The sequence below is a fragment of the Manacus candei genome, unplaced genomic scaffold (genome assembly GCF_025592945.1).
Source record: "Manacus candei isolate 608988 ecotype Guabito, Panama unplaced genomic scaffold, ASM2559294v1 h1tg000011l, whole genome shotgun sequence".
In the NCBI taxonomy this organism is placed as follows: Eukaryota; Metazoa; Chordata; class Aves; order Passeriformes; family Pipridae; genus Manacus; species Manacus candei.
In genome coordinates, this window is record NW_026138059.1 from 24,902,817 (window position 1) to 24,930,195 (window position 27,379).

Consider the following 27,379-nt stretch of genomic DNA (forward strand, 5'->3'; position numbering starts at 1 on the left):
TCACAAATTTTAACAGTTGAAGCTCATTTTCTACAGGGTCAGTTATGTTTCCTGCAGTTTACAACTACCCCTGGATTTAGACATCATAAGGAAGCCTTCTACAGGGACAGCTTAAAGTGTTTCATTTTGATGATCCCACCAGACTGCCTGAGCTTCAGAACATGCTCACAGCCTCCTGTACACTTTGTAGGCTGATGGTAGGTAGGGTTCTGGAGGAGTTCCAGTTTTGGCAGTCATGCTTTCAGACAGATAAGGATTGTTATTAAGGAGTACATTACTTCATATAAGGCTACCACACAGCATTATCACTCTCTACAACTACCTGAAAGAAGGTTGTAGCCTGGTGGGGGCAATCAGCAACAGGCAAGAGGACACAGTCTTAAGCTGCACCAGGGTAAGTTTGGGTTGGACATTAAGAAGCAGTTCTTCACAGAAAGAGTGATTAGACATTGGAACGGGCTGCCCAGGGAGGTGGTGGAGTCACCATCCCTGGAGGTGTTTAATGAAAGACTGGATGTGGCATGCAGTGCTGTGGTCTGGTTGACATGGTGGTGTTCAATTGATGATCTCAGAGGTCTTTTCAAACCTAATTGATTCTGTGATATATAACAGAGGAATGCTGGCATCTTAAAAATGCAAAGGCTGCTAACTTTGCAGGACATATTACGCATGCTCGCATAGCACTGTACATTCATTTAAACACAGAGATGGTCAGTGTCTTCAAGTATACATCTGCACAATTTTAAAGGCATGTGACAATCCAGCCTCAGATGAACACTAATGTAAGAGGTTATAGCTTAAAATTGTCTCATTTCAGAACAGAACAGTCAAGAAAAATGTAGTCTTCATGTAAGCTAAGTAAAAAAATCTGAAGCAGATAGGAAACCTGTCATTCACACACTTGTGGTATGTAAGATAAAGACTCAAGGTTACTTACCTAGTAAGTTAATAACCCCATCATTGTAGCAAGCAAAAAGTTTGATGAGATCTTTAAATAGAAGCATGAATGCAGCATTTATGACACCATTTGTCAGTTCATTTGGATGAACCTACAAATAAAATATCAGTTATTTACAACAGAAGTGTTGAATGCAATCAGAAGTTTTGGCTCACACCAGGTATTTGATGCTTTTACAGACAGAATCAAGCACTGAAGCTTTCACACTAAGATACTAAACAAAAGTTTTGGTTAGCAGAACAAGGATTGCTTTCTTCACCACTCCAAAACAATCCACCATAGCAGAGGAGTATCCACATGAACAGTAAACATCTTAGTCTGGACTCCTTCACCTATCACAAACAAGAGGAAGGCAGATATGCTATTAACAAAGTTTTAATGAAACAGGACAAAAGTTGTCAGTTTACAGCAGAATTTAAGAAAACCTCAACAGTCTACACGATAACACAGTTGGGTTAATGATGTCAAGACCCTTTCAGTTCTCACATGAACTCGGGAAGAAAATAAGCGGTCATTTATTAAAAGGTATTTCTTTCCTTAAAACTATCTCCTCTTCTGAGAGCACTATCACAATTCCTATGCCATTTAAGGAATAAAAAACTCATTAGCGAGATACGTATTTCTAAGGTTTTCCTCTGAGAGCTGTAGTGGGTCCTGCCTTCCACCTCAAAGTGTATCTTTCTGCCCACCAAGAACAGACGAACTTCATGACAGATTCCTTCAAAGACCTCCTCAAAGTGTTACACTGCACCTCCTACAACAATTGATTCCTGCTTTTATCCCGAGGTCAAATAAACAATCCCACTAACATTCATGACACTATAAATATATTGTACACACTTATTTCTATGAACAGTCCAGATTAACCTTTAGCCAATTTAGTTTACAGATGAAAACCAGATGAAGATTTTGAGGAAGCCAAACAATGTACATGTGGTATTCTAATGGGCTTTTCCCTCTTCCTCTTCTGCCAAGAGACAGAAAAAAGTGTTCAATCTCCTTATTTTGTCCATTTCTTCCCCTCACTGATACAGAAGATGAAACTCCAATTTCCCTCTCTACAAAACCAAAAGTGCAATCTGCACATTTCATACGCAGATGAAAGGGCCATCCTTCGCCACACTGCCTCACTGGGACACTGAAAAGGGGATTTTTTGGCCCAAATGACGGAATGATCAATAAAACATTACCTACAAGGCGAAATGGGTTCACTAAAATGCAGCAGCTATAAGTTGTTGCCCAGCGTTAATGCTAGGTCAGCTTCAATACATACATCAAATTCAAGCAGTGCATCAATTTGTTCCTGTAATATTGGCATACTCTTCAGCAGCTTTTCAGGAGCCATTGTTCTCATTACACCTTCAGCTCTGCAAGAGGGAATACAAATTAGAAGCCACAGCATTTCCCCTCTCCCTTCCCCTAAACTGATCTGTTGTCTAAATTTACACTTAAAGCAGCTATAACTCATTATAAACCTTTTCAAAAGCACTGTCTGATTCTCCTGATTCTGACATTATGATGAGAGCTGGCATGAAAAATCCTTCATCCAGCCACCCTCCCTCACAGCAGGTGAGGAAAGGTTTTGTGTTAGTGATGAATGCAAGAGATTGATCTCTTTATGGAAAGAAAACAGAGAGTTTAAATGACTTGACTGCCTCACAAGTACTTAGAGAACTGATAAACTTTGTGTCTGAAGTTTGTTATGAATAACTAATGACAATTCACTGCTAACACGCTCACAGATGTATAGCATTTCTTAACTGTTGACCATAGTCTTTTAGCAGTCTTCAAGCATATTAATTTTTATCTATGATTATTACCTGCACAACCACCATTATGTATTGCCCTGTTCTGGCTGCAGACAGGTATAGCATCTCCTCTCTGGAAATGCATACCACTATTCTTACTTACGTTATGCTATACTCTGAGCACCAAAAATAACATGCATAGAAAGCCTTTCCAGGAACATACAGCAAAGCAGGATTCCCAGCAACCCAAACTTAAGTTTATTTAACATCAAGTGTTCGAGGGAGAATTCTTCTGGTCTCCACTAAGGGAATGGCATCTAGCTACACAGCAAAGCTGTCATAGTAGGCCCCACATCTTCTGGCTCTTTGAGAAGCATGAGAGAACAGCATGGCAGCGATGCCAGCATTAAAAGGTCACAATCCCAAGCTGCAGAATACACCTGAACTGCCTGAAGGATCCTGTAAGCAACTCTGATTAGCAGAAGCATCTTTAGCATGCAGTCAATGAAGCTGCACCTTCAGTGGGTGTTAAGCTGTTTGTCTGTGCTTCAAGAGAGAATCTAGAGCCATTAAAGTCTCAGTTAGAGTACTCAGAGACCACAAAAATGTTCTCATAAATACCAACATACTACTCTGGGCTGGGTTAACTTTTTTTTTTTTTTTTTTTTTACACAGTTCTTGTGGGAAATAAAACCAGCAGTTTACAACCATATTCTGTTCAGTTTACAACTGTTTGCTCTGTTGCCTGCTGAGAACTTCAGGTGTTCACTTCAGGTTTTGTTTGTAATTAGCCATCTTTCTTAGGGAAAGTACCTGAAGAATAATGAAGCATCCTAAATATGGTTTCAGAGTGTTTTCTTTTCCAAGTCATAAACACAGTCTTGCTGGCAGCACAATTTATAAGAGTCAGACTTAACACCCCCAGTTCTGCAAGGCACCTTACTTTGGTTTTTAGTATCTGCCTTACTACCCAGTCTTTCCTCTGCTCTTTTAGCAATTTTTAAACCATTATAAATACTTTAAAAATAAACCAGTTTGGTGTTTTATTGTACCTACACAGAGAACATAAGAACAAAGTCACTGAGAAACTAAAATTGAGCATAATGCCACAAACAAAATTTTCATGGCAACCCTATTAATCTATGTATCTAAACTTTGCTTACCCTTTCTTCACTCTTGCAAAGTCAAATGCCATTTGTCTGTAGGAAAATGCTTTTTCATTCAAGTATCTACTATAACGCCTTATAAAGGTGGACATGTCATAACCTGCAAAAAACAATTACACATCTCATATTTAATTTTCATGCTTGTTTGGGTGTTCTTTAGTAAACAATAATATACAGTCAATAGACCCTAAGATTATATGATTTCTGTTGCACTATACAACTCCACATACAGAACAGGCATCACAAGACATCTTCCAGCTTCTGAAGAAAAATCAGTAGTGATGCACCAAAACAATCTACCACTGTCCTATGCTGTCAACAGATTCATCCAATGCATCAGTGGCATTGTTCCTGGGGAAACCTGCTAGTGGCTCCTACATACTTAGGAAGTAACATTACTTGATGGCAAAAGCTACCCCTCTAATAATGGAGAAAAATATCAAGTTAGCAAAAAGTTTTCGTTTAACTGGTACATGACTTCCAGGATAAAGATCAATTTCAACTTAAACACTCCTGATACTTTAGTCCTGATATGTTAGTCACTCCAGCTCTTAGACAGACCTTCAAAATCCCCCTGACTAGGTTTATCAGAACAAAGAAACTATGACGGCATCCACAGTGATTACTCCCTTCCTTGAAGTGTGACACTAGAGATCCTCAAGGCACATAATACCGTACAAGCAGCCTCAAACTTCAGTGATCTTCAAGCCTATGACATCTGAGCAGTTAGTATTACAGTCTGTCCTTTTAAATTTCTTCCTCTAAGCTACAGAAACGCATGCAGAAGCCAATCCATCCTTCCCTTCAGTGCAGGTCCCTTTTTGCTACCTTTGTAAATATTCACACCCCTTGACTTAGTCATTGACTATATTTTTCCTCAGTATCACTCATCATTAAGTATCTCTGCCATCAACCATAACACTACCAAATCTGATGCCTCATTATCTATGACATGTTGTTGCATTATCTATGAAATGGCAATACAAGTTTGAAGTGGTGAAGAACACAAATGCATGCATTTAACAGAATCCATCATTGACAAATGCCAGTGTCTTTGAACATACATAGTATGTTTTGGTGAGACAAACACACTTTCAGTATTTGTTTAGTTTTGTTCCTGCCCTGTGTTACCACATCTAAAAGATGCTAAAGTCTTTTTGGTGTCACATGTCTACATCGAGAGTAATGTGGCATTGCTTCGATTTTGCCCATTATTGCAGCATTCCTGTGCTCTGCATACAGTCTACAAATATTCTCTGACAGCTGAAGAATTATGCTTTCTCTCTTCTCTAGTAGAGCTACCATGGAACAAGCTTCTCCTCTTAAGTGAGGGCACAGGAAAATTCACTAATAATTCCAGAGTAAAAAGCAGAAAAGTAGACCTTGTAAGGTTTAGAGGTAACAAGTCCTTAATTTCTGCCTAGACCTTTCTAAATTTATTACTCAAATCAAATTAAAACCAACTAGTTCTTTTGGTGCTAACAGCCCCCCCTTAAATAGTTATAGACAATGCCTATTAATAAGAATCAGATTTAACAACCCCAGTGTTAAATGCAGTGCAGTGCAGTGTCTCCAAGCAACCAAATTACCATTTAAGACTGAGTAAAACCCAAAAAACTAAATGGAAAGTTATTAATTTCAACTTTAGTACCCATAATAGTTAAGGAGATAGCTGAGCCAGCCCAGAATTCAACTAGCATTTAAGGGATTTGGACAGTTTCACCTTTTGAGTAAAAATATTGCAGGAGATGAGAAACATTGTTCTGAAGTTGTTCAGCAGTTCACTTGAACTTCTGTATTTATCAAGTACTTATAAAAAGGCTTCAGTAGCACATTTTTTATTATTTACATCTTACGAACGAAGGAGTTAATTAACAATAGTATCTTATTTCAAAATCTTGTTAAGATTATAGACATGAGTAGGCTTACCATGAGATCCACTTTTGTCCAGAAAATTGCTGAGATTGAACAATGTGTTTCTAGATGCCAGATACTGAATAAATCTCTGCAACATAAAGTTATTTTTCTTATCACAGGCTGTATCTGAAGGCTTTGCACCTCCTAGCAGGAAGATTAACAGTCTACTTCCAGCATACACCATGAAACCCCAGATTTTTGTCTTAGCCTCCAATACGTTCCTCAAAACTTTTTCCATACATTGAGATTAACTACTTTTAGTCAGAATCTCCAGTAAATATAAAAAATAGATTCTGTGAAAAATAGAAACCAGATTGTGGAAAGAGCAATAAAAATGGTTAGTTCTCAAAGAGATTTGAGAGAGCACAAGATTTATCTGCTTACAAAGCAGCATATCCAGGCTAGTCCCAGACTTTCAATCCAACAGCCTTCAGTTTCAGCCAAACTGAGGGCCTGTTTTAATAACAAGCAAGGCCCCACATCAAGCACAGGGACTAACAGCCTGAAACAGTTAGAGAAATCAGATGAGAATATTGGCCAAAACTTGGAATGGAACAATAGGAGTAAAAATTTACATTGTGAGAAGTTCACTGCATGAGAACACTTTATATACAGCTAGGGACAAACTGTTCCACAGTCATACTGAAGTTCTTCAAATATTCTTTCTGTTTTTATGCAGCCATACCTGTCTATACAGGTCAATGAAAAGCAAGGGAAAGGAAAACTCAATTGAATAGGCTATTAAGTTGAATTTACAGCACCAGAAAGGTTTTAATGCTCATGCAGAGAGAGGGCAGCAATTTGGATGGCAGTACACATATGCCAGAACATCAACTTTGGTCCTAGTCAAAAAATGTGTTTAATCCTGTGTTTTCAGATAGCACATTAATTGTCAACATCCAGGAACAGGCTGCATCTTGGTCTTATGTTCTGGTTTTATAAATGAAGAGACATGAAGAGATAATTGGCATGCCTCCAACTATGTTGTTAAAGGCAAATTTTCTCTTCAAGAATCATTCTTGCCCTTTGTTCTCAGGTCAGAAGAGATGCCTTTGCACTGCTAACGTTTTTGGCTTGGAATCTGCTCAGTGTCAATGGGGTCTTGGAAGAGTTGTTACCTCATTTCCATGAACCATTAGATGATGTGTGGTGACTAAGGCTTTGAATACGACCACCCAGCTACTATTCGTTGCTCGCTCAAAAAGCGTATCAGCCATCTGAGGAATATTGACGTTTGTTTCATTAGTTGCTTGGATCAAGTCTGCAGGAGAGAGAAAAGGAAGGCATTAGGTGCTACAAATAAGACGAAAGGGTTTGCAGCACGGCCAAGTTCTCAGACCACCAGGCTGCAGGCCATGATTTTGACAAACAGTAAGTTCAGTGCTTACATTCCACATTAAAAAAACAAAACAAAACAAAACACTGGTCTAACTCTTTCATCCAACAATACTAGTTTTCCAGTAAGTCTGTCCTGAGCTATGACCAAACATTTCTCCATCTTTATCCCAGATGAAGTTAGGGTGCACAGCATCACATAACCTTAAAGCTTGCAGGTTTTCCAGTTAACTGTGGCAGTTCACTACCGTTGGGTTACAGAACTAAGTGTTATTGAATTCTTCACTTACAGATAATACGGCAAGCACACTGAACCCAGTCACATCAGCCACAAGACGTATCACCAGCAACAGATACTCTAGTCATCCCAGAGGTTAGTTTCATCAGCAAGCTCCAGTACACCTTCTAGGGTCTCTACAGACCCAGACAGCAGAAGATTGCATTCAGACATGCATTAAGACCTCTTTAACAGTAGGAAAGAGCACAAGGACAGACATTAGTTTATACTCAAGAATAACAGTCTTCTGCAAGCAACTGCACCTTACATAGAAGAAATAAGACATTAGACTGCTATAGGGAACAAAAATAAAATACAGCTTTGTGTCCTGTACATTAGAAAGGTATAGACTTGCACAGAGGAATGCATGAAATTAAGTTAAGTAGTTAAACAGTAGGGCAGCAAGCTTTCTACTAGCATCTATATTACACATGTACTGACAGGATCTGTGATTTACTACATCACCTGTTACCTACAGACTCTTGCTAGGCAGCCAGCAATTACCTTCTACAAGCTATTACCTATTTTTGAGACATGTTTGGAAACTGCATACTGCAACTGCATGACCAAAACCCATGTGATGCCAGACATAGCCCTAGCAAGACCAGGAGATGACTTCATGCAACACAAAGAACACAGAATACAGACCTAATTGTAGGGCTGAGGCTTAAAGTGTGAAGACCTGAGTAAGAAAAGTTAAACAGTTTAACTACTAGACTAAGCGATATCTGTGTTACTAATGAAAATACTCATCTTTCAGTTTCCCTTAGAGGAATAATTTTTAATGATATCTTCCCCACCCCCAGATTAGAAATTTTCATCCAACTACTCAAGTCATTCAGTATTGACAGATATTCTACCTTAAAAGAAGACAGGCATTCTGTGACTGATCCTTGCATACCTTAACTATGCGAGTCTGCTGTAAACACTCTACAAGAGTTCAATTCACTTGGGCAGTAGGGTCACCATTATGCAGACTTCCTTTCCTTCCCCTCCATATAATGGAGAGCATTAATGCTCCTAGAAGTGGAAAGTCAAGGTTCAGACTGCTCTGAAACTACTGATTCAGCCTCTGCAGGGCAGGTAGAGTCCAGAGGACAGGTCTGTTCAAACAGACTGATGAGTCACATCAGCTATTGAGACATACCTGATGCATTCAGAAATCCACACTGCTGTACCAGATGCATTCAAAAGTTTAGGTTTAGTTTATTTGCTTGGTTTGTTGGTTTTTTTTTAATTTATGACAAGTGATTTTATGGGTATTTTTAATTCTATTACACAGACCTATTCAAGCTCAGAGTCAGAAGCTTGGGAAAACTGCAGTGCTTGACTTTAAATTTGTCTTTTTTATGGCCATAAAAAAGCTGCAAGTTGCTTTCAGTTTCAGGCCAAGGGAAATATTTTCTGTAATGAAACAGGAATTAAAAATTATGTGAACTGTTCACCCAGTTTGAATTTAATATATTTGTTGTCATGGTGTTTTTTTGGTCTTGGTTATGGACGTTGGTTTGGGGTTTTTTTCAGAACACCTTCTGAAACTTAACATTGACTTCTATAACCTCAGTAATATTACCTTTGGAGGAGGCAGTTCTGCTAAGTATTACAGTAGTAAAGCCATGATACTGAATGACAGCAGCTGAAGCTCAGAGCTGAAACAATTCTCCTTGATCTTGTTGTACAAACAGCCCAATAATCTTTTATTCTGTGCTGCTGATTAATGCATTATAGAAGATGGCAGCTTGTAAAAGCCTAGAAGCAAGTCACAAGTGGTTTGCTCACTGTTTACCCCGTTCAGAGGTTTTACAGCAGATGACAGCATTTGTCTTCAATATAAGGAAACATGCATCAAATTTGGAAGCTTTTAGTCCTAGGTTTCAGTATGTAGCTCTCTATGGAAGACACTAACATCGAAGGATGTTAGATAATGAAACCTCAGAGGAGTCCACCCACAGCCATGCTGGCAATGGAGGTTACAACGCACTACTATATGCTTCCACAGCACTGCTTCTAGAGTCAGTCAGTCATTTCTGCCTCCTCTCCAAACTGCTGGAGGGTACAGCATCTCAGTCTGCAGCTCTGAATGTTTTAGGACATCAGTAATTATAGTGTGCCAAATAGAGGCATGATTAAATTTAAGCCTACTACTTCCAGTGCACAGAAAAGAACTAAACCATGCATGAAGATGTCACTCATCATCTGAGTGCAGAAAAAGGAGACTGGAAGGTGTATGGGGGTAATTCTTGCAAAGTTGTTTCCCATCTAGCCATGCCACAAAGATAAGGTACCCAAGTTTCCCAGGTTTCTTTCCCCAATACCACAGAGTTTCAGCTTAAACGGCAATCATCAGCATCTGGAACAACTCACCAACATGGCTAACTTAACAAACTGAGCAGCAGAGTTTGGTGGCTAAGCTAAATTTTAAAATAAGACTTGGAAAAAATAATTTTACTTCAGTGTGGTAAGGAAGAATAGGTATAAGGAAAGAGAAAGCATATACAAGAAATAACACAGAAAGTACATTTTGAAAAGATACAGATTCAAACATTTACTGGTTGGACAGAAACTTAGTTTTCAAAAGAGATGATGAATTTTACTCTTCCAAGAAAATCACAGGTATACATGTTAATACAAAATAGATAATATTAAGAAGTAACAGATGAAGAACAGCCCAACAGAAGCCATAAGAAACAATCTTACAAAGTTGATTCCATCTGGGACACACACAAGCAGGGTAAAAAAGAATTAAAAGTACCCTTCTGATGAAGTTTATGCTACTGCAGCCATCCAGTACAGTGACAGCTAATCCCCAAACACAGACACTGAGCTCAAATACAAATTCCAAGCAGAGTAAGCAATCAGGAATCATACTGCAGTAGCAGCAAGTGCTTTCACCGTGATCGTCATAGAAAGGAAATAGTTGGAGAATGAAGAACTCATGTACCCTTCATTTGAATCCATTTGTTTGCTGTGGGACTAAATTATAGCTGTCAGATCACAGTACATGATTTCTCCTATTTCCTTTCTTCATATTTGGTATCTGCTATTTTGAATACTTATTAAGTCTAGGGATCCTTGTTTAAATTATAACTTGAACTTCAGTATTCTTTTTTGAGTTAAATTTTGAGATGTAAAACCAATGCACATAGAAGAAATATGTGGCTGTCAATTCTTTGGCACCATAACTGAAATCTAAATATCAGTCTTTAGACCATTTGACAGACCAGCTTTTTGACCCAGGCTTAAAATATCTGCAACCTAATTAGGGAATAGAAGTAAAGCTAGAGTATAATTTATACCTTCATTAACAAAAAGACAAACTGCCAAATTGAGAATGATTGGTGGAGAGTTCAGTGAGGAAGACTGAAGTAAGTCAAGATACCTCAGACCACTAAAAGAAGATGTGACTCGCTTTAGTGTTTGTTAAGCTCATAAGACCAAAAAGAAAAAAAAAAGAGACCAGCAAGAAAGTTTTGGAATTTCAGACTCCTTCAGTCTCTTTAAAAACTAGTTTCTAGTTTTGAGACTTTGGGGTTTTTTTAGATGAGAGAGATTATACAACTTCATTTTGTTGTGGGGTTTTTTTCCCCCCCTCAATTCTTTAATAAACAGACCTGGCATTTCCCAGTTCAAAATTAATTATTCACAATTTACATTTCAGTATGCAGAGTAACAGCAGCAGAGCACAAGATCTCTCTGCTCAGAGGGATATCAGTGCCAACTTAAGAGTAGCTGTCATTCCCTACACAAGCTGCCTCAGCATCTCAGCTGTGTCATACATTCAGTTCCTAAACTTTGCCACATCTCTCGGACAGTAACCCCCTTACAGACCTTCCTCACTATTACACTGCATGCTACAATAGTCTTTAGAAGGTTTTTTTCTTGCTTATAGGTATTTAAGTAATGCCTTGGACCTAATAGAAAAGAAAATGCAGGGTTGTTCTTATACCAAACTAGTCAAGAACAGAAACAAGTGGTTTAAAGCAAGAGTTCACAAGTTTCAACCAAAAAAAAATTAAATAGGCAATCAACAGTACAAGTCTTCCCTTACAAGATACAGAACTGTATCAAGAAGCTACTACAGTGTTGTGCTAATCAATACAAGGTCTGAACTTCGAGGTCTAGAAAAGATCATAAACCAATGTCTACAAAACAGTACAGGAAAGCCGAACAAAGCTACCAGTTTCTGCTTCTCCAATAATTTTTCATAAGAATATTAGATGATTTTAATGCTGTTGGCTTTGATTATCAAACAATTCCACAAAAAAGAGCTGGGAATTTATTTGTGGGGTTGAAGCTTATCACCCATTCTTTCCACCTCCACATGAAACTTAATCTGGTTTGTAACACCCCAATCAGAACAGAAGTTCATGCTATCTCCTCTTTCCTCCCCAAAAGTCTGCCTCAAGGGTCGCTACATCCCACCTTGACCCCGCAAGCCTACCGTTTATCAAAGTCCAGCATCTTTCAGGTATTGCCTTGGCCCTTCCATGCCTGTGCCAACTCAACAAATCGAAATACAATCTTCCACTGGGCACACGCTCTCAAGGTACTATGAAGACCCTCCCAGTAATGGAGCATTAGCCCTAAGGGGACTGCTACCTCCTCTCTCCAGCCTTACTTGAAGACCTCCTCCTTCCAAAATATATCTCAGAGTCTTATGAGGACAAATACTTGCTGCAGTTTGAGAAGTCAAGGCAGTCAATCTTTGAACCACACAACAGCACTCCACACAAAGACAAGCTTTTATATACAATTTCTTCACCTCTGCCTACTCACAGGCATACTCACACTACCTGTATTATCAAGTGTTTTGCAGAACCTATCAATCACATAAAGAGTCTGTGGAGAGACAGCAAATGACTGAGTACCAGCAAATTTCTCTTGGAGTGTCCTCCAGTTTCTCAAACTGAGAGTTTAATTAGCCTTAGAATCATCTTATTATCTCTCTGTTCCTTTTAAAATACAACAGTACACCACCTCCTATATCATTATTATTTGTTTTGAAACAAAGCAAAAGATAAATTGCCCACAAACATTGATGATTTTATTCTAAAGCACTTCCATACAGTTTGCATCCCTCCTTAACCAACATATCAAGGCAAGACATCTGGCTTTAAGTCATCTGCAAAAACCATCCCAAATCATTAGCAGTATTAAACTAGTTATGTTGGATTTGTGTCCCTTTTGGTCCTTAATTATTTATACACATGGTTTTTCCTCCTGAGACGTTCAGTTTCAGCTCTCTTGGAAAGAGGAAAATAAAAGCCAAGTCAGGTGGTCTTCTGCTGGAGATCTGAAAGGGTGCAATCAAGGCAGCTGTCTCTCCAAGCACACAAATAATGGGGGGAAAGTGTTATTGTACTGTGTTAAAAAAAATAAGTCTTGCCATAAGGAACTCCTTCAAATTTCATGAAGTATGAATTTTTTTTTACTTAAAAAGTTCCCAGAACTTACAGCTCCACTGCCTCCGGGGGGAACACTACCTTTAGTGTTTACACTGGAGTTCTCTCCTTGAGACTACCACAACTGCAAGATGACATTCAGACCAGCTGCAGAAGCTCAATTTCAGTAGCAGTCATTAGGGGTTTAAGTATGGTCTTTAAGATAGTTAATTAATTAGCAATTAATATATTTTATGAACAAAGTCCAAAACCTTGCTGACTTCCACGATCCAACTAGTCAGAAGAATAAAAGGTTCAATTTTACTCAGGAATTACATACCTGGAACAACAAAAGATATGTAACACAAACTTTCTGGTACAAACTTACTATGGAAAGCAGCATTTCAGCCTCACACAAATTAAGCCAGAACACTAAACAAAGGGAAAAAGGTCCCAAAGTCCAAGAATGCTACCTGCTTTCTTCCCAACTACAGCCACCACAGCTTTTTTAAAGCAGCTTCACTCTAGGAAAAGTATTAGTTATTAAGCATGGAATCTTTTTCCTTGTCCAAAGTAGTAAGAAGCTCAATCTTGAACCACATTTGTACAGAATTCGCTCACTTTGAATACCAAAGAATTTGTCTCAGGCAAGAATAGAAGTTCAGCAAAGCAGAGGAAAGATGAGAAATCACTGCTTTAACTTTCCCTTCCTCTCACTCGGAGAACCCATTCCAAACCTTCTTTCCACACAAATTCTGCTCCACAACTAGCTCAACAGAAATGTGCATTTTTCTGCTCAAAGACAAGAACTGAGCAGTTCTGCTTATGTTAATATGAAACACCAAGTAATTCTGGAGCTAGATGTGCCACTTCTCTATTTTATTGATCTACTCCAAAGATGAGCTGAGCCACAAATCCACATTGCACTACCTTTTTTTTTGCAGAGCTCTTAATAGTTAAAGATACGCAAAATTACATTTGCATTTGGGGGACACCAACCAATGGTTATAAGGTTAAAATATCAAAGCAGTTGTCTTGAAGAAATGCTATTTCCCATCCTATTGTAATATGGCATCTTAGATGCCAAACTCTAGAGGAGGAAGGGACAAGGAAAAAAACCTACTAACTTTACAAGTAGCATTTGACCAATAACTTGCATGAAAAGGAACTTTTATCCTGCATGGCAAATCTCAGACCTCATTCTACATTTCAGTCAGTACTTCCAATTTCAGAGAAGAAACATGAAACTGCAGCCACCAGCCAATCTTCCGCCAAGCCTTTAAAGCATTTATTGAATTTCCTCTAAGGAATGGAATTGTTGTCTCCGTCCATGCAAACATTAAAGTGACAGTCCTGCTGCATCATAGCTCCTGTTGCAAACAATAAAGCAAGTTTAAAGGTGTTATAGAGTTGAAAGATTATTGCTTAGAAGGATAAAAGTCAGTAAGATCTACTTAAATGACGACTGTCAATTGCCCATTGACACTAGGCATGTCCATGACTGGATACCAGGATTCCAGCTGTGGTCTGTGATTATCCTTCTATGAAGGTGACTAACCCCTGTTGATAGTATCAATTCATAACTCTTACCACTTGGTTGCTTACTGGAATATCAGTAACAGTACGAACTGCAGCTTTCATCCAGACAGTACAGCTACACTAGAAACACAAGGATTTCACGTTTGCCACAGCAGCATTGGGACATCTACTGTAATCTTTGCACTACAGCATTTTCTAATCAGCCTTTACATGCTGGGCTGATCTCACACTCCAAACACATCTGGCAGAAAGTGGTAATCAACTGAGCCATGGTGTGTGAGCTATTTCAGTGTCTGCACTGCCGTTCACTCTAATTCTAAGAAGAATTCTACCCCCAAATGATCTGCTTTCCTCAGAAAACCATTTGGTTTTAATAAACTTGTAGAAATGAAGCTGTTACTAGCCTATCAACTCTGTCCAGAACAGCAATTTGAAATCCACTACAAATATGAATGAGACCGAAAATATTTTGAAAGGAGCCTGATGTTTCAGCTGCCCTACTTAGATGTTACACATTGGGAATACATGAAAAAACCAAACTTGGGTGGGGATGAGGCAACGTGCAAGCAACTTCAGTGACATGGTGATTAGTTACAGCCTGTATGCTGGAAACAGGTCAGTTGAGTAGGCAGGCTCAGAAGCCATGTCCGGACCATGGTCCTGTTTTTCCTACTCCCTCAGCAGAATTATTCTGAGTCCATTTTTTTTTTGTCAGTGGATGTCACATGATGACACAACCTGAAATTCTTAACTAGGAATGAAATGCCCACAACCATGCAGGCAGTCCTGCTGAAAACATGGACATATCTGTAGCAGAAAGAAACAAAGGGTAACGCAAACCACTCCATACAGCCAGTACAACACTATGACCTCCTGGAAGTACACTGAAGCAGCCGCAACTAAGCGGCAAGTACTTTATAACATGGTTATCATCATTTCAATCCATTTCTTCTTGTATCTATGTATCTACAATAAAGAAACAAAAAGACCGTAAGAGTTGGCTGCCTCATATGTTAATGTTGTGTGTTAAAACAGGGTTGTTTTACAAACTGACTGATGTCCTTCACAATTAGACACTGCTTTACTCTCTCCTTGATAAAAAAGTAAAGTAAAATATGAAACCAAATGTGCAATTCCTTTATGTCCATTCCCCCGTACTGCATTAGTTAAACAATATTCTTTGCTTCTGTCACACAGACAGGCAAGTTTAAGTCTGAATAATTTTGAAAAAACTCACATCTATTACCAATAGGCTTTACTCTTCAACATGAGCCAGCAGCTTTTCACATACTGCAGATTTCTTAATGTTAAAAAAAAAATCTGTTAATTTCAATGGACCATCCACCTGAGAGATAGAAGATGCAGTTAGGACTACTACCATTTTAAAAAATCTGAGAATAGTAAGTTGTTATCAACAGTTCAAAGTCACCAAGGCTTCCGGATGATGCATTTGCAAGTGGCATTGGAAGTCTCCTATTAAGCTATTGATGAGTGGGGAAGTTGGAATGCATCACGTAGGCTCGCATCCAGGCAGCAAAGCTTTGTGTGGAGTCAGATCTCTAGACTGGAACACCCAGAAGTGTGGATTAAACTCCTAAGCATGATATGGAACATTATATTTGAAAGGTGGCTTCTCATAATACTGACTAAGCAACTGCCAGCTGCCCAATAAACAAGAAGCATCTCTTTAAACTTACCTATTCCAAACATAGCAAACTTTGCCTGCTAACACTCTTGCCATTCACAAACAACAAAGCAATCTGAAGTTGAAATTAAGCTTAGCAAAATGAGAAAGACTGTACGTGGCATAGAATGAAAGATCAGAAAGTCACAGGCAAGGTTCACGTATAAAAATACCATTGTTTCACATGCCAGCAACAAAACATCGCCCATGATAAAATGTACATGTTTTGAAAACACTGGTACACTAGGTATGCTGACTTACTTATGGCTTGCTGTCCCTTAGCAAAACGTATATTCTCCTATTAATAGGTTTACATAAAGCTATAAAACTTAGAGCGACAGGCACAATACTTTGGATTGCAGAAGCATGCAACAAGATCCAAAGCCAAGCCTCCGTTTAAAAAGGTTAGATTTTAAAACTCCAGGGTTGCTAAAGAACTAATGCAATGATATGTTAAACCTGTTGTCTACATTCAACGTACATGTAATGAGAAACAGCAGCCTTTAGAGCCAGGAAACAGGCCAGCTGGCTTCCCCCTTTCATACAAGTCCCTGAAACGAGAAGTGAGAGTCCTTGTGAAAACAGTTTGAACTGAACACTTAAGTGCATCTATGTTCAATTATGGACACCCTAGCTAGTGCAGTCCTGCACTGTGGCAAGATAACTGTTCACTGCCTTATTTTGAGGACCTTCCTCTAAACTTGTAAACTTGCACACGTTTAAAAAACGTGGGCGACAAGTCAGCATGTTTTATTCATGCTTTGAGCAGTCATGTCTTTCTCTCACTTCTGTGAAGGACCATTTTAGAACATTCTGTAAACTACCAGAGTGACTTAAGAGATATAACAAAACTATGCCAGAGGCACTGGGAGTCTGCCAGGCACTGCAGGCTAACCCCTGACCATCTGGTATGGAAGCACCCGCTGCCATTGTGTCATCCACGCTCGTGCCAAGCCAAGAGTCAGTTTGAAGTGAAGGGCTATACTGTTAGTAGTCAAGTCACAGCCTTGTCCTACCTCTTTAGGACAGAAAAGTTTAAGACTTTCTTGAAAAGACACGTCCTTTGGTAGAATAATCTTAGCTCAAGTGGACCAAACTCTCCAATCTAACCTTACAAGTGTTTCACATCTCAGCCATAACCTAGTCTCCTAAATACCTAGAGAAAATGAGCAAAGAACATTGCTTTCTTTTTCATTCCTTCTTTGAGGCAGTAAAGCAACCTTAGCAAAGCACATGGCTCAACTGTTTTGTTAGAGCTCTATGGCCCAACTGCAACAAAGGATTTCCTGTCAGCTTGCTTTCTACCTGTGGTAATTTTGTATATTGGCTTATGATCAAAAGGAGTTGATTGCCACGAGTCGGACCCAAGCTGCAGACATGTCTTGTCAGCAACCTGCAGTTCTCAGTACACATGAGAGGCAGGGATTGCTTTCTTGGTGGTCTTCAAGCACTATCATGTCTATGTACTCACAAAATCTCCTCTACAAAAAATATAGTAACGCATTTGAGTTTTATCAATAGCTAGAAAAAACAGGTTCTAGGAAAGGCAACCGACTGACATGTTGCCTCAGTTCAAATGCCCAGAGTAAAAATTACATAAATATGCAATATCAGCATAGCACCAGGACCTTTTAGTATCCAATCCCTTTCATTAAACTAAGTTAAGATACAGATATAATCTAAAGCAAAGCATGAGATCACATTGTCCAGGGTAGGAAGGAGAAACAGAAGGGTTTTTAGACTTGGCTTGTCCAGAAGTCAGTAATATTGTGCACTGCCATTTCCTATACTATGCCTACAACTAAGCTGCAAGCCTCAGATGCCCAGTGGATGCCCCATTTCCCAGCAGCCTAGAAAATACTGTTCTACTATTCCACCTACATTCATTTCAAGGCTGATGTCCAATAGCACTTGTGAAGCTAGTCCAGATGGCTAGTATATCCCCTCTCCTAGTGAACTACAATTCTCAACTACTTCAGCAAATGTGTTTCACAACCTAAAGAGAAGACTTAATGAGCACAAGGAAAACGTGTTATATATTGATTTTGAGTGTTTTCAACCAGCTCTGCAGAAGTAAACATGATCAAAATAGCATGATTAAAAGCATTAAAAACTGGCTTAGGGGTCTAGTATATGGTTTGCAAGATTCCACAAAAAGCAGGTTTTACTATATTCTGCAAAGTGACAAGCTAGCCTCTGCCAAATATTCTAGTTGTCTTCTATCAATTGCCAACATCTGGTTTATTCAGGTTAATTTAAGCCAGTAGCTCTCATGCAAACGAAATTTTGGACAGAAGGAAAATCATGCAGGCATGCTGAATCTGATGGGGGGGGACACTCTAATATCAGCTTACCAATGAAGCTTCACACCGCATTCTTGCTGATACTGCTGACTCAGGGGAATGAAAGTACTGCTGCAAATCCTGTGCTACAGATCACTGCCTGTAAAGCTACTAGGAAGGCTTCTTCTATTGTATCATTTAGTTTGAGTTCAGGGTTTAGCCCTGTGTCAGGTGACCCATTCTTTTCTTTATATGTTCTGTGCTGAGATTCAGACCCTGGTTTGCTTTATTCCTTGCTTGTTTCCATGGTATTTGAAACCCCTCTGTCCAAACCAACATCTGCATGCCATGTTCAAGCTTGGAATTCAAGGTTCATCAGACACTCACTGGTGAGACTCTAGTATTTCCCTTAGGCACACAGCAGAACTTACGCTTTTCCACCCTTACCTTGAAAAGAAGCTCCAAAAAGGAACAGGGCATGCTAACCTAATGATACTGTTTGGTACCACTGACTCATCTTTAGGCTATAGAAAGGCTAAAGGAAGGGATATAATGTCATCCCTCCACAGCCAATTTTTCCCCACCTCCAGAAATACTGGAGCCAGCTCCTTCAGCAATACTGTATGCCCACAGCTGACTGAGGAAGGTCTACCCCTTTCTTTCCTTCACGACCAGGGGGTATACTGGGTGCACATGGCAAGGTTTTGGTAGGAGTGGAGGATGCTGCAGCTGTGACTGCTGAGAATAGAGGTCTCTTCCACAGGCTGCAGGGGATATCTGCTCCAGCATCACGGAGTACCTCCTGCTCCAGCTCTAACCTTGGTGTTCCTTCTGCCATTTCTTTTTCCCTCTTCCTCTGCCTGTCCAGTGTTTTTTGCCTTAAGTTGGTTTTACTTGAGGTACCACAAGCTCGGTGGATAGGCTCAGCTGTGTATTGCAGTGGATATACCATGGAGCTGGCTGTGTCTGGCACAGAGCATGTCCTAGTCTCTTCTCACAGAGGCCAGCCTTGCAGCCAAAACCATGTCATGGACAACCAGTACCGAGGAAAGGTAAGCAGGCCAGGAAGAGCAAAGCAAAAATCTTGAGCAGTGGCAAAAAAATACTAGAGTAGGTGTGCCTCTGTTATATTACCATTTCTTCAAAAGCAGGAACTAAGAGAACAGAAAATTCTCCTCTGGCTACCAAATTCTCAATCCAGCAAGAAGCATGGAAAACGAATAGCATACAAAATGCTTTATGCCCTTCAAAATTATCCTGACTGTCATCTACTCTTAAGCACTTCAGAGGATTCTTCACATGGCAGAGACACAGAACTATGGACTGATCCCACCTACACAGCATTTTCTTGGAGACTTCACAGAATTCCTCAGTAGTGGGACAGGTCCTTGTAAGGCAGGCACAGAAGACAAAGGGTTAAGAGTGAGGCTGGGAAACCAGAGGCACAGATCAAATCAAGCTGCAGACTTTTGTTGTTGTTTATAAGTTGTTCAGTTGCTGTCACCCAAGATCTAAGGGAGTAACACTATGAGACTATTATGAAACATACTCAGCAACTAAAGAGAAGTGATTAAAACTATGCTCTGGTCACTGTCATCCTGATGATCTCATAAATAGCTACTCCATTATCAAGGTCTACTAATGGAAGTCAGTACAACAAAAAGACCTGAGTCGTCACAGAATTTGTCATCCATGATCTTGACAAAGCATGTTTAGCAGAAGGACCTTGCTTACTCTTGAAAAAGTCTAAGAATACCTGCCCTCAGCTGAGGAAATGACAAAGGGAGCGTGGGTAGGACTAGTCCATCTATCAGGTTACACTGCTTAGATGAAAAAAAGTTTAATATTACACTGCCTACCCACTTTTCTGTTCCCTCCTCCTCCCTTCTCCTTTCCTTAGGCATTGCACCATAAGATAACCTAAAGACAGAACAGCTGAGATGCACAAGATCAAGTGATCCTGCCCATGTTTCAACATTCATATCTTAACATGAATTTAAACTTCTACCCTGATTCAAACATATTTTGAAGAATTATTGGTTAGCTTAGTCTTAGCTTAATTAAAAGATCAGCCTTCTCTTGGTATTACATATGCCTTAGAAGCAGTGTGGGGCTGGGGGGGAATTGAAAGTTAATGCCACTTAAATACTCAAAGAATCCTTCTTATTAGCTCCCCTTACCCATGAAAGACATTTTTACTCCTATTCAGGAACCTACATGCCTCCAAATGAAGTGTGTCTTCAATACTGTTTTGGGAAAGGACATGGTAGAAGCCCAAAGAAACAGAGAGCTATTCCACAGAAAGACTGATGAAAAGTCCTTACACAAAAATAAACCATTAATGAATTAAAGAAAATTGCTTGCTTGGGATTTTTTTTCTTTTCAGGTGTGAGAACGATTCACTGGGGTGACAGAGAAGTTCACAATTTAAAATTCACCTTAGCTATGACAACAAAAACCAAGACACAGTATTCCAGCTGATCTTCAATGGTAACTTTAAAAAAAGTCAGTTCTCTCATACACAGAGGCTGTGACAAATTACTGCAATACAAGATACAGTGAGACATACAAAACCAGTTTCATTAGTAAAATGTGAAGGATTAGGCCCAGTATGTACAGGGACTGTGTTCTTGGCAATTTTCTTGAAGATGCGTCCACAGCTGTAAAGCCTGTCAGCTGGACTGCAGAGCAATGCAGTACATCTGCGCTACTCCCACTAGGAAAGGGCCCCAAGTGCCAACAGACTTGGAACACTCCTCAAATCACTTCAACAGCAAACAACTTCTGAAATACGCAGCCAAGTTAACCTTATGCTCTAACCTGCCAAGTTAACAGTAACTGAAGTCTAGGGACTCAAGATAGCTCCATTGATCTCCACCTCTCCCAAAAGACAGAGAAAGATATATTCCTCAGGAATGAGACAGAGGCAACTTCCTCTTTACTGAGCCTAGGCAAAAAGGTTCATTTTGGTCCACTGCTTTTGGTCAACAGACGCTTCTCTTTCAACAGCAGAGACCATAGTGATTCAAACTCGTTAGATCAACCCCACAGTTTGCAGAAGAAAGGTAGAAACTGCAGGAAAAAAAGTGTCTGTATAAGCAAAATACTGACACCAGCCCTGCAGTTTAGTTACCATCATGAATTAAACTATAAACTTGCTTTTAGAGCCTTTGCCAGCTACATACAAATATACAAAATTAGACTTAGGGTGGAAATATGTTACAACAGATACACAGGTCATCTCTCCACAGCCACAGATAATTGAATTCTGATCTTCATCTGCTATGCTTCCACTTCTCACAAACATCTCCCACCTCTTGATCAGGCCTCTGGAAGGGCCTTCTACCTTATGAGAATTATTTTGAAGAAGTAAGAAGGCACCATGTGGTCTTTTTAGAACATACACTCCATAACTTCCTCCTGTTGCAAAGAAATTCACTCAACAAAATCAGTGAAGGAAAATCCCAGTCATTTTTAACATTTTCAGAAAGAGGAACCTGTTACAACTAACTGCAGATGTAACAACCTCACTGGTTTTCAATTCACTTCTCTAAATGAAAGCCTGATGGTCTGTTTCCGAGTGAGATCCTCTATAAAAGGACCAAGTTCAGATCTACCTACTTTTCCCTTATCTAGCATGTATTTTCACATTTTTAAAGTCATTTCCCTTCTCCAAAAGCACCTCCCTGTTCATACCATCAGTCATCACCATTTGAGATTGTACTTGTCCCACACAACCCTCAGTGAAGCCTTAATGCATTTTTCAGAACAATTCTGAGAGTGAAACTTCAATGCTGTGCTCTAGGATTGCCTTCCCACTAGAATTATCAGCTTATGTATCCATATGCCTTATTCACCCACTCTGCAATGGCCCTTCTCACTGCATCAAAATAAAGTTGCTAATAACCACTTTTCATGGGAAGACTTTCTTCATTGGCTGTATCTAATTGTAATCTGGTTAACACAACATGGTTAGCTGAGGGATATAAATCTGTATCATTCTGGTGACTTTAAGACAACTTTTGTTTAAGTCCAAAATGGTCAGAGCTTTAACATATTAACTGTCCCAAACCATCAGAGAACTCCAGATTTACATTCCTTTTCTCCCCACAGGAATTTGAGAAGCACATTTAATGCCATCTTGCACTACTTCCAGCAGTTGCTGAAAATTCATTAGTATGAGAGTGGAGTTCAAGAAAATGGTAAATCTTGCTGAGCATATGATAGCAACCTAATGATTCTTCAGTACTTCTTTACATGACCAGCCTGTGCAGCACCCAGAGCCCATGCCAAAGGACAGAAGCACCTATATTGAAGTCTGTATTTGAAAACTATGCATATACAGAAAAACACAAAAGCGAACACTTAGCAGTTCAGCTTTTGTTCACAGAAGACACAAATTCTGTTCTTTCCTTCCTTCCTCACACTCATGTACTCATACCCAAATCATACTTTTTATTCCTAAGAGCAAGCCCCCTCTAAGTAATACTCAGGAGAAAATCTGTATCAAACAAACAAACCAAAAAAAACCCGAAACCAAACCAAAACACCCCACACTTTTTCATCTATAATCTTCCTATAACCCTCTGGAACTAATATCTTCTGCAGAAAACATATGAGGGCAGACTTCATTGTATCCTATCCATACAGAACTAAACTCATGTTAAATAGTTGATCTCTCAATTTGATTTACAAACCCCAGTTGCTAAGCAGGGGAGTAGAAGAGGGGTTGTGTGACATGACACCTGGCTACTAAAACACTAACAAAAATATGGAGTTCCCTAAGGACACAGAACCCCAATATCAATACAAGAATTATAGCCCTTCATAAAGCATCACTCCAACCATCACTCTGGGCTACCTGAAGTTTTAGTCATCTAAATCCTTTGTACCTTGACTTAAAACTTATTGTAAGGCATTTGTACCTTGACTTAAAGCTTATTGTAAGGCATTGGCTAGTTTTATCTTTCCTTCTCCACATCTTCAAATACTACTTATCCAATTTGAAATGCACTTAGCCACATGGTTTATATCTACCTCCACTTAGCAGCATATCTCCTGTATGCATGTGTGCATTGCTCTTTCAGAGGATGAACTTGTAATCTACTGTCTTATTACAATACATAAACCCCATTTTAACACTTGCTCACAAGACATATGTCAGAGTTCAAGACATTGCCTATCAATTCACAGTTATGAGGATATGCCTAAGGTTTAAGAGCCTGATAATATTTTTTCTTTTAAAACATGAACTTGATTTTCATTTATTGTCCACAAATTTTGAACATGCATACCTGCCACAGACAAGATTCTGTCCTTAATCATACCAGAGAGTTAAACTCTGAACTGTTAAATACAGATTGGAAAATAGAAGGAAAAATGAGCATGGATGTATCTTCACAGGAAATTATAATTTCTCTTAACGTGGATAGAGCCTTCCTAAATCTTCATTCGTGAAGCCTAGCCATGATGATAATTTCTCTTCCTCTTGTTTGTCTGACATGCAGGTACATATGAAATTGCACAGAATGCTACTGGCTTCGATCTCTACTACACTCACTTTCTGAAGTAGTAATATTAGCACCAATATCCAAATGCAGACCCTTCAGAGTCCTTAATATAGCAATGGTAGGTTATTTCAACCTCTCTTTAATCCTGCCTATTCCAGATAGTATGTATATATATGTGTGTTTATATATATACATATATATATATGTATATGTATATATACATACACAGAGACACAACATGAATATTTTAAATACATGAGCTACACTTGTTTTTTTTAGCTAAAGCTTTTAGTAACAGTTACAGCAGGACAGTCCAGACACAACTTACAGATTAAAGTGTCCACAGCTACCAAACAACAACATAGGAGAGATATCAATAACCAAGATGATTTTTTTAAAATATACAAGAAAATAAGACAGAATACATGATTTTAAGACTGATGATCTATTTAAACATTTTAGACCCAAGTCAGTCTTCAATCAATGCTGCTTACACCAGCATTTCTTGGCCATATATACAAGAATATTTAGATACAGTGAAAGACCAGCATACCATTTGTCACTTTGAGGGTTAGCTACAAAGTCAATAGAACTGAAATCTGCAAGTATTTTCCAGAAGTAATACTACCTCCTTTTAACAAACACAGCATCATCAGAATTGTACTTACAAACACCTGCACCAGCATTACTTATTAATGGCCAGCAGCCAAGAGACTGCCTGGTATAAAACCTGCTGATCTTTACTTGAAAGTATTTCTTACCATGTCCAAAAAAACATGCGAAATCCCCTTAATTTTAGTAAATTAGTAAAACCTGCTGTTGATCTGTCAAGTTCAGTGCTGGACAGAATTACTATTGGTAAACAGGACTAGTTAACACCACACAACTAAATTCTTTCACTATTCTGCTACTTGGTCCAAGCAGGGACTGACAGTTGAATTGAAATTGTCAAGACAAACCATCACTAGCTCGTTGTTTTTTAATAAATGTTTTGCCTTCAACCTTGTTTCCTGGCGAAACTAGCTAACATCAGTCCAGAATACATCATAAATCTATGAGATAAAGCCACCAGCATCTTCAATAAAACACGATGGAAACAACTGGGCAGCTCGAGAAGTTGCTGTCAGATATTTGGGACCTCAGCAACAGCCCTTAAGCCCTCCAAAGGTTGTCCCAATCTACAGCACAGCATTATCCCAGTGCCTTGCCATTTAAGCCCACCATCATTTAAACCTCTTCAGAAGTCTGCTGTGGAGATGGCCACACTCCTACCGGTGCTTGGCCAGCTCTGGACATAGCATTTATGTATACCTCAGCCCAGCTTAATCCTGAGCAAAGTAGGCAGTGACAAGCGTGTGTCCATTTTGCCCTGTGTCCAATCCCCTCCCCTCTTTCCAAGCCCTTGCTCCACAAGGCACTCTTTGCACTGTCTTCCTAGATAAAAGGCAAGAGGTCATGAGAAAAAAAATGGCCGAAAGAGCAGTATTATGCAATAAGAGAAGAAATGCAATAATAACTCATCCTCTCCTGGAGATTTCCCATCACTCTTACGCTCTGCAAGCTGGATTACAGCAAGCGTGACAGCCAGCCGGCTCAAAGGCCCACCAAAGCACCCTGCGGGCAGGCTCCTCAGCCCCGGGCCATTGCTGGGGAAACAAAAAGGGATGCTCACAGTCCAGGTGCTTTTTCTTGGGCCCCATCACTTCATGCGTGGTGGCTTTGCAGACGGCTCTGGCTACGGCTGATCCCGTAACGCTGTACTGAGCAGCTGCGATGCGATCTGTCAGCGTCTGACCCGACATCTTCGAACGGCGTGCTGGCTGCTGTCTCCTCTGCAGGGGCGGAAAACACGGGAGGGGAACGGGAGATCCCACGTTTATCGCCGGGGGTAGGCACGGCAGAGACACGCACAGGCAGGGGCACACAGACACACGCACAATGGTCCCTCGGGCAGCCCGGCCCCTCCCGAGGTGCAGACCCCCCGCCCCGTTGTGTAAGCCTCTGCCTAGCTGGAAGCCGCCTGGGGCAGAAAGAAGGGTATTTCAGGCGTTGCAAGGAACGGATGAAGGAGAAATAATGACGGCAGCTGAAGGAGGCTGCACGCAAATAACGTTTGAGCCCCCGGGACAGGGGGAAAGGAACCCCTCCCGCACCTGCCCCGGCAGTGCCCGCCCCAGGAGCCGGCCCCGCGGAGGAACCGCCGCCGCGCCCCGGCCCCGCTGCAGCGCCCGCCCCGCCGCCTCCTCGATGGGAGATTATGGCACCGTTGCGCCATGTTATGCCCTCCCGGTGCCTCCCCCCTCCGCCACCCCCTGGCCCCGACAGGGAACCCCCCGCGCCGGGAAACGGGGCGCCGCTGCATGCGGCGGCACACAGCGCCATGCAGCATCCCGGCGCGGGGGCAGAGCGGGATGTAGCGAGCGCCAGCGGCCGACCTGTCAGTGAGTCCTTGCCTCCCGTCCTCCTGCCGCTGCCTCTCCGGGGAGGGCACCGCCGCCTCCCGCCGCGACCGCTGCCCGGCCCGGCCCGGCCCGCCGCCCGGCCCGCTGGCGAGACGCTCCGCGGCGCAGCAGCCCCCCCCCCGGACCTCCGGCCCCGGTAGCCCCAGGTGCGGGGCGGGCTGCCCCTCCCGCAGCCGCCGCCGCCGCCGGGGATGCGCTGGGCGTCCACGCCCGGGAGCCGACGCTGCTATTTCCAGCCGGCGGCTTAATCCTCCCGCAGCCTAATCCCCGCGCTACTGCCGCAGCAGCGCCGCCCCTACCCCGGTGCAGAGGGCGGGACGGAGCGGAGCGGACCGGCGCGGCGCTGCCTTTGCCGCCGCAGATCGGTGGCCCGGCGCAGTCAGGTGACCCCGTTCCCCCACCCGCATCCCGCTTCTCGGAGGTGGCGGCGGGGGCGGTCGACCGGAGCTGCCCCTATACGGAGGCTGTCCCGCTGGGGATGCGCGGGGCACGGAGGTTAGCGGGAAGCTGAAGCCACTGATGCTTCCCCTGCCTGCGTCGTGGTCCTATCGTGAACGCTTAAAATAATGCCCTGAGGGATCCCAAAACTGCACATAGACTAGACTTCTCCATAATATTGTTATGATGTTGTTATTGTTATCAAAGACATCTGAAATATGTTCCCTGAAGGGTTTTCTTTCTGTTATCTAAGATACCCTAAAGGTCTTGGTTACAACCCAGTGCTACACTCGAGAGGATATATTGCCACAATTTAATTGTGTAATTGGAGCCTAACGGAGTGATCCGTGGAGTATTGGGAAATGTAGCATACATATATTACCATAAATTGGCTGAACTTAGTTTTGGAGTAAAGTGATTTAAGTGGGTGGGGTCTAAACGAAATGGCAGTGGTAGCAATTACTTCGAGCCGCCGGTAGAACAAATTTCAGTCAGTGTATGTTATTAATTAGCTGGAGAAAACACTATGTACGGTCAGTATTGAAGATTTGTGCACACGAAGTGATAATTGGGTTTTGTTGCATACAAAGACATACGGCACCATTTTCATTTATTATGCCAGGAACAAAATACTGACAATGGATTGTGGTCTGTGACAGTATGAAACAGCAGCTTTTTTACT

At 40.9% G+C, this 27,379-nt stretch overlaps 1 protein-coding gene across 1 annotated transcript in view; it reads right to left on the bottom strand.

The window, feature by feature from the left end:
- The window catches only part of SNAP91 (synaptosome associated protein 91), a 68,863-nt gene extending 42,283 nt beyond the window's left edge, over window positions 1-26,580 (bottom strand). The window contains exons 1-7 of the mRNA XM_051777999.1: window positions 26,559-26,580; window positions 25,470-25,629; window positions 6,908-7,050; window positions 5,802-5,877; window positions 3,870-3,972; window positions 2,232-2,325; window positions 938-1,049 (exon numbers count right to left, since the gene is read on the bottom strand). Of these exons, the coding sequence (XP_051633959.1) occupies window positions 938-1,049; window positions 2,232-2,325; window positions 3,870-3,972; window positions 5,802-5,877; window positions 6,908-7,050; window positions 25,470-25,599 (658 nt within the window). The 5' untranslated portion in view covers window positions 25,600-25,629; window positions 26,559-26,580. The remainder of the gene's footprint in view (window positions 1-937; window positions 1,050-2,231; window positions 2,326-3,869; window positions 3,973-5,801; window positions 5,878-6,907; window positions 7,051-25,469; window positions 25,630-26,558) is intronic.
- Between the last annotated feature and the right edge of the window lie 799 nt (window positions 26,581-27,379).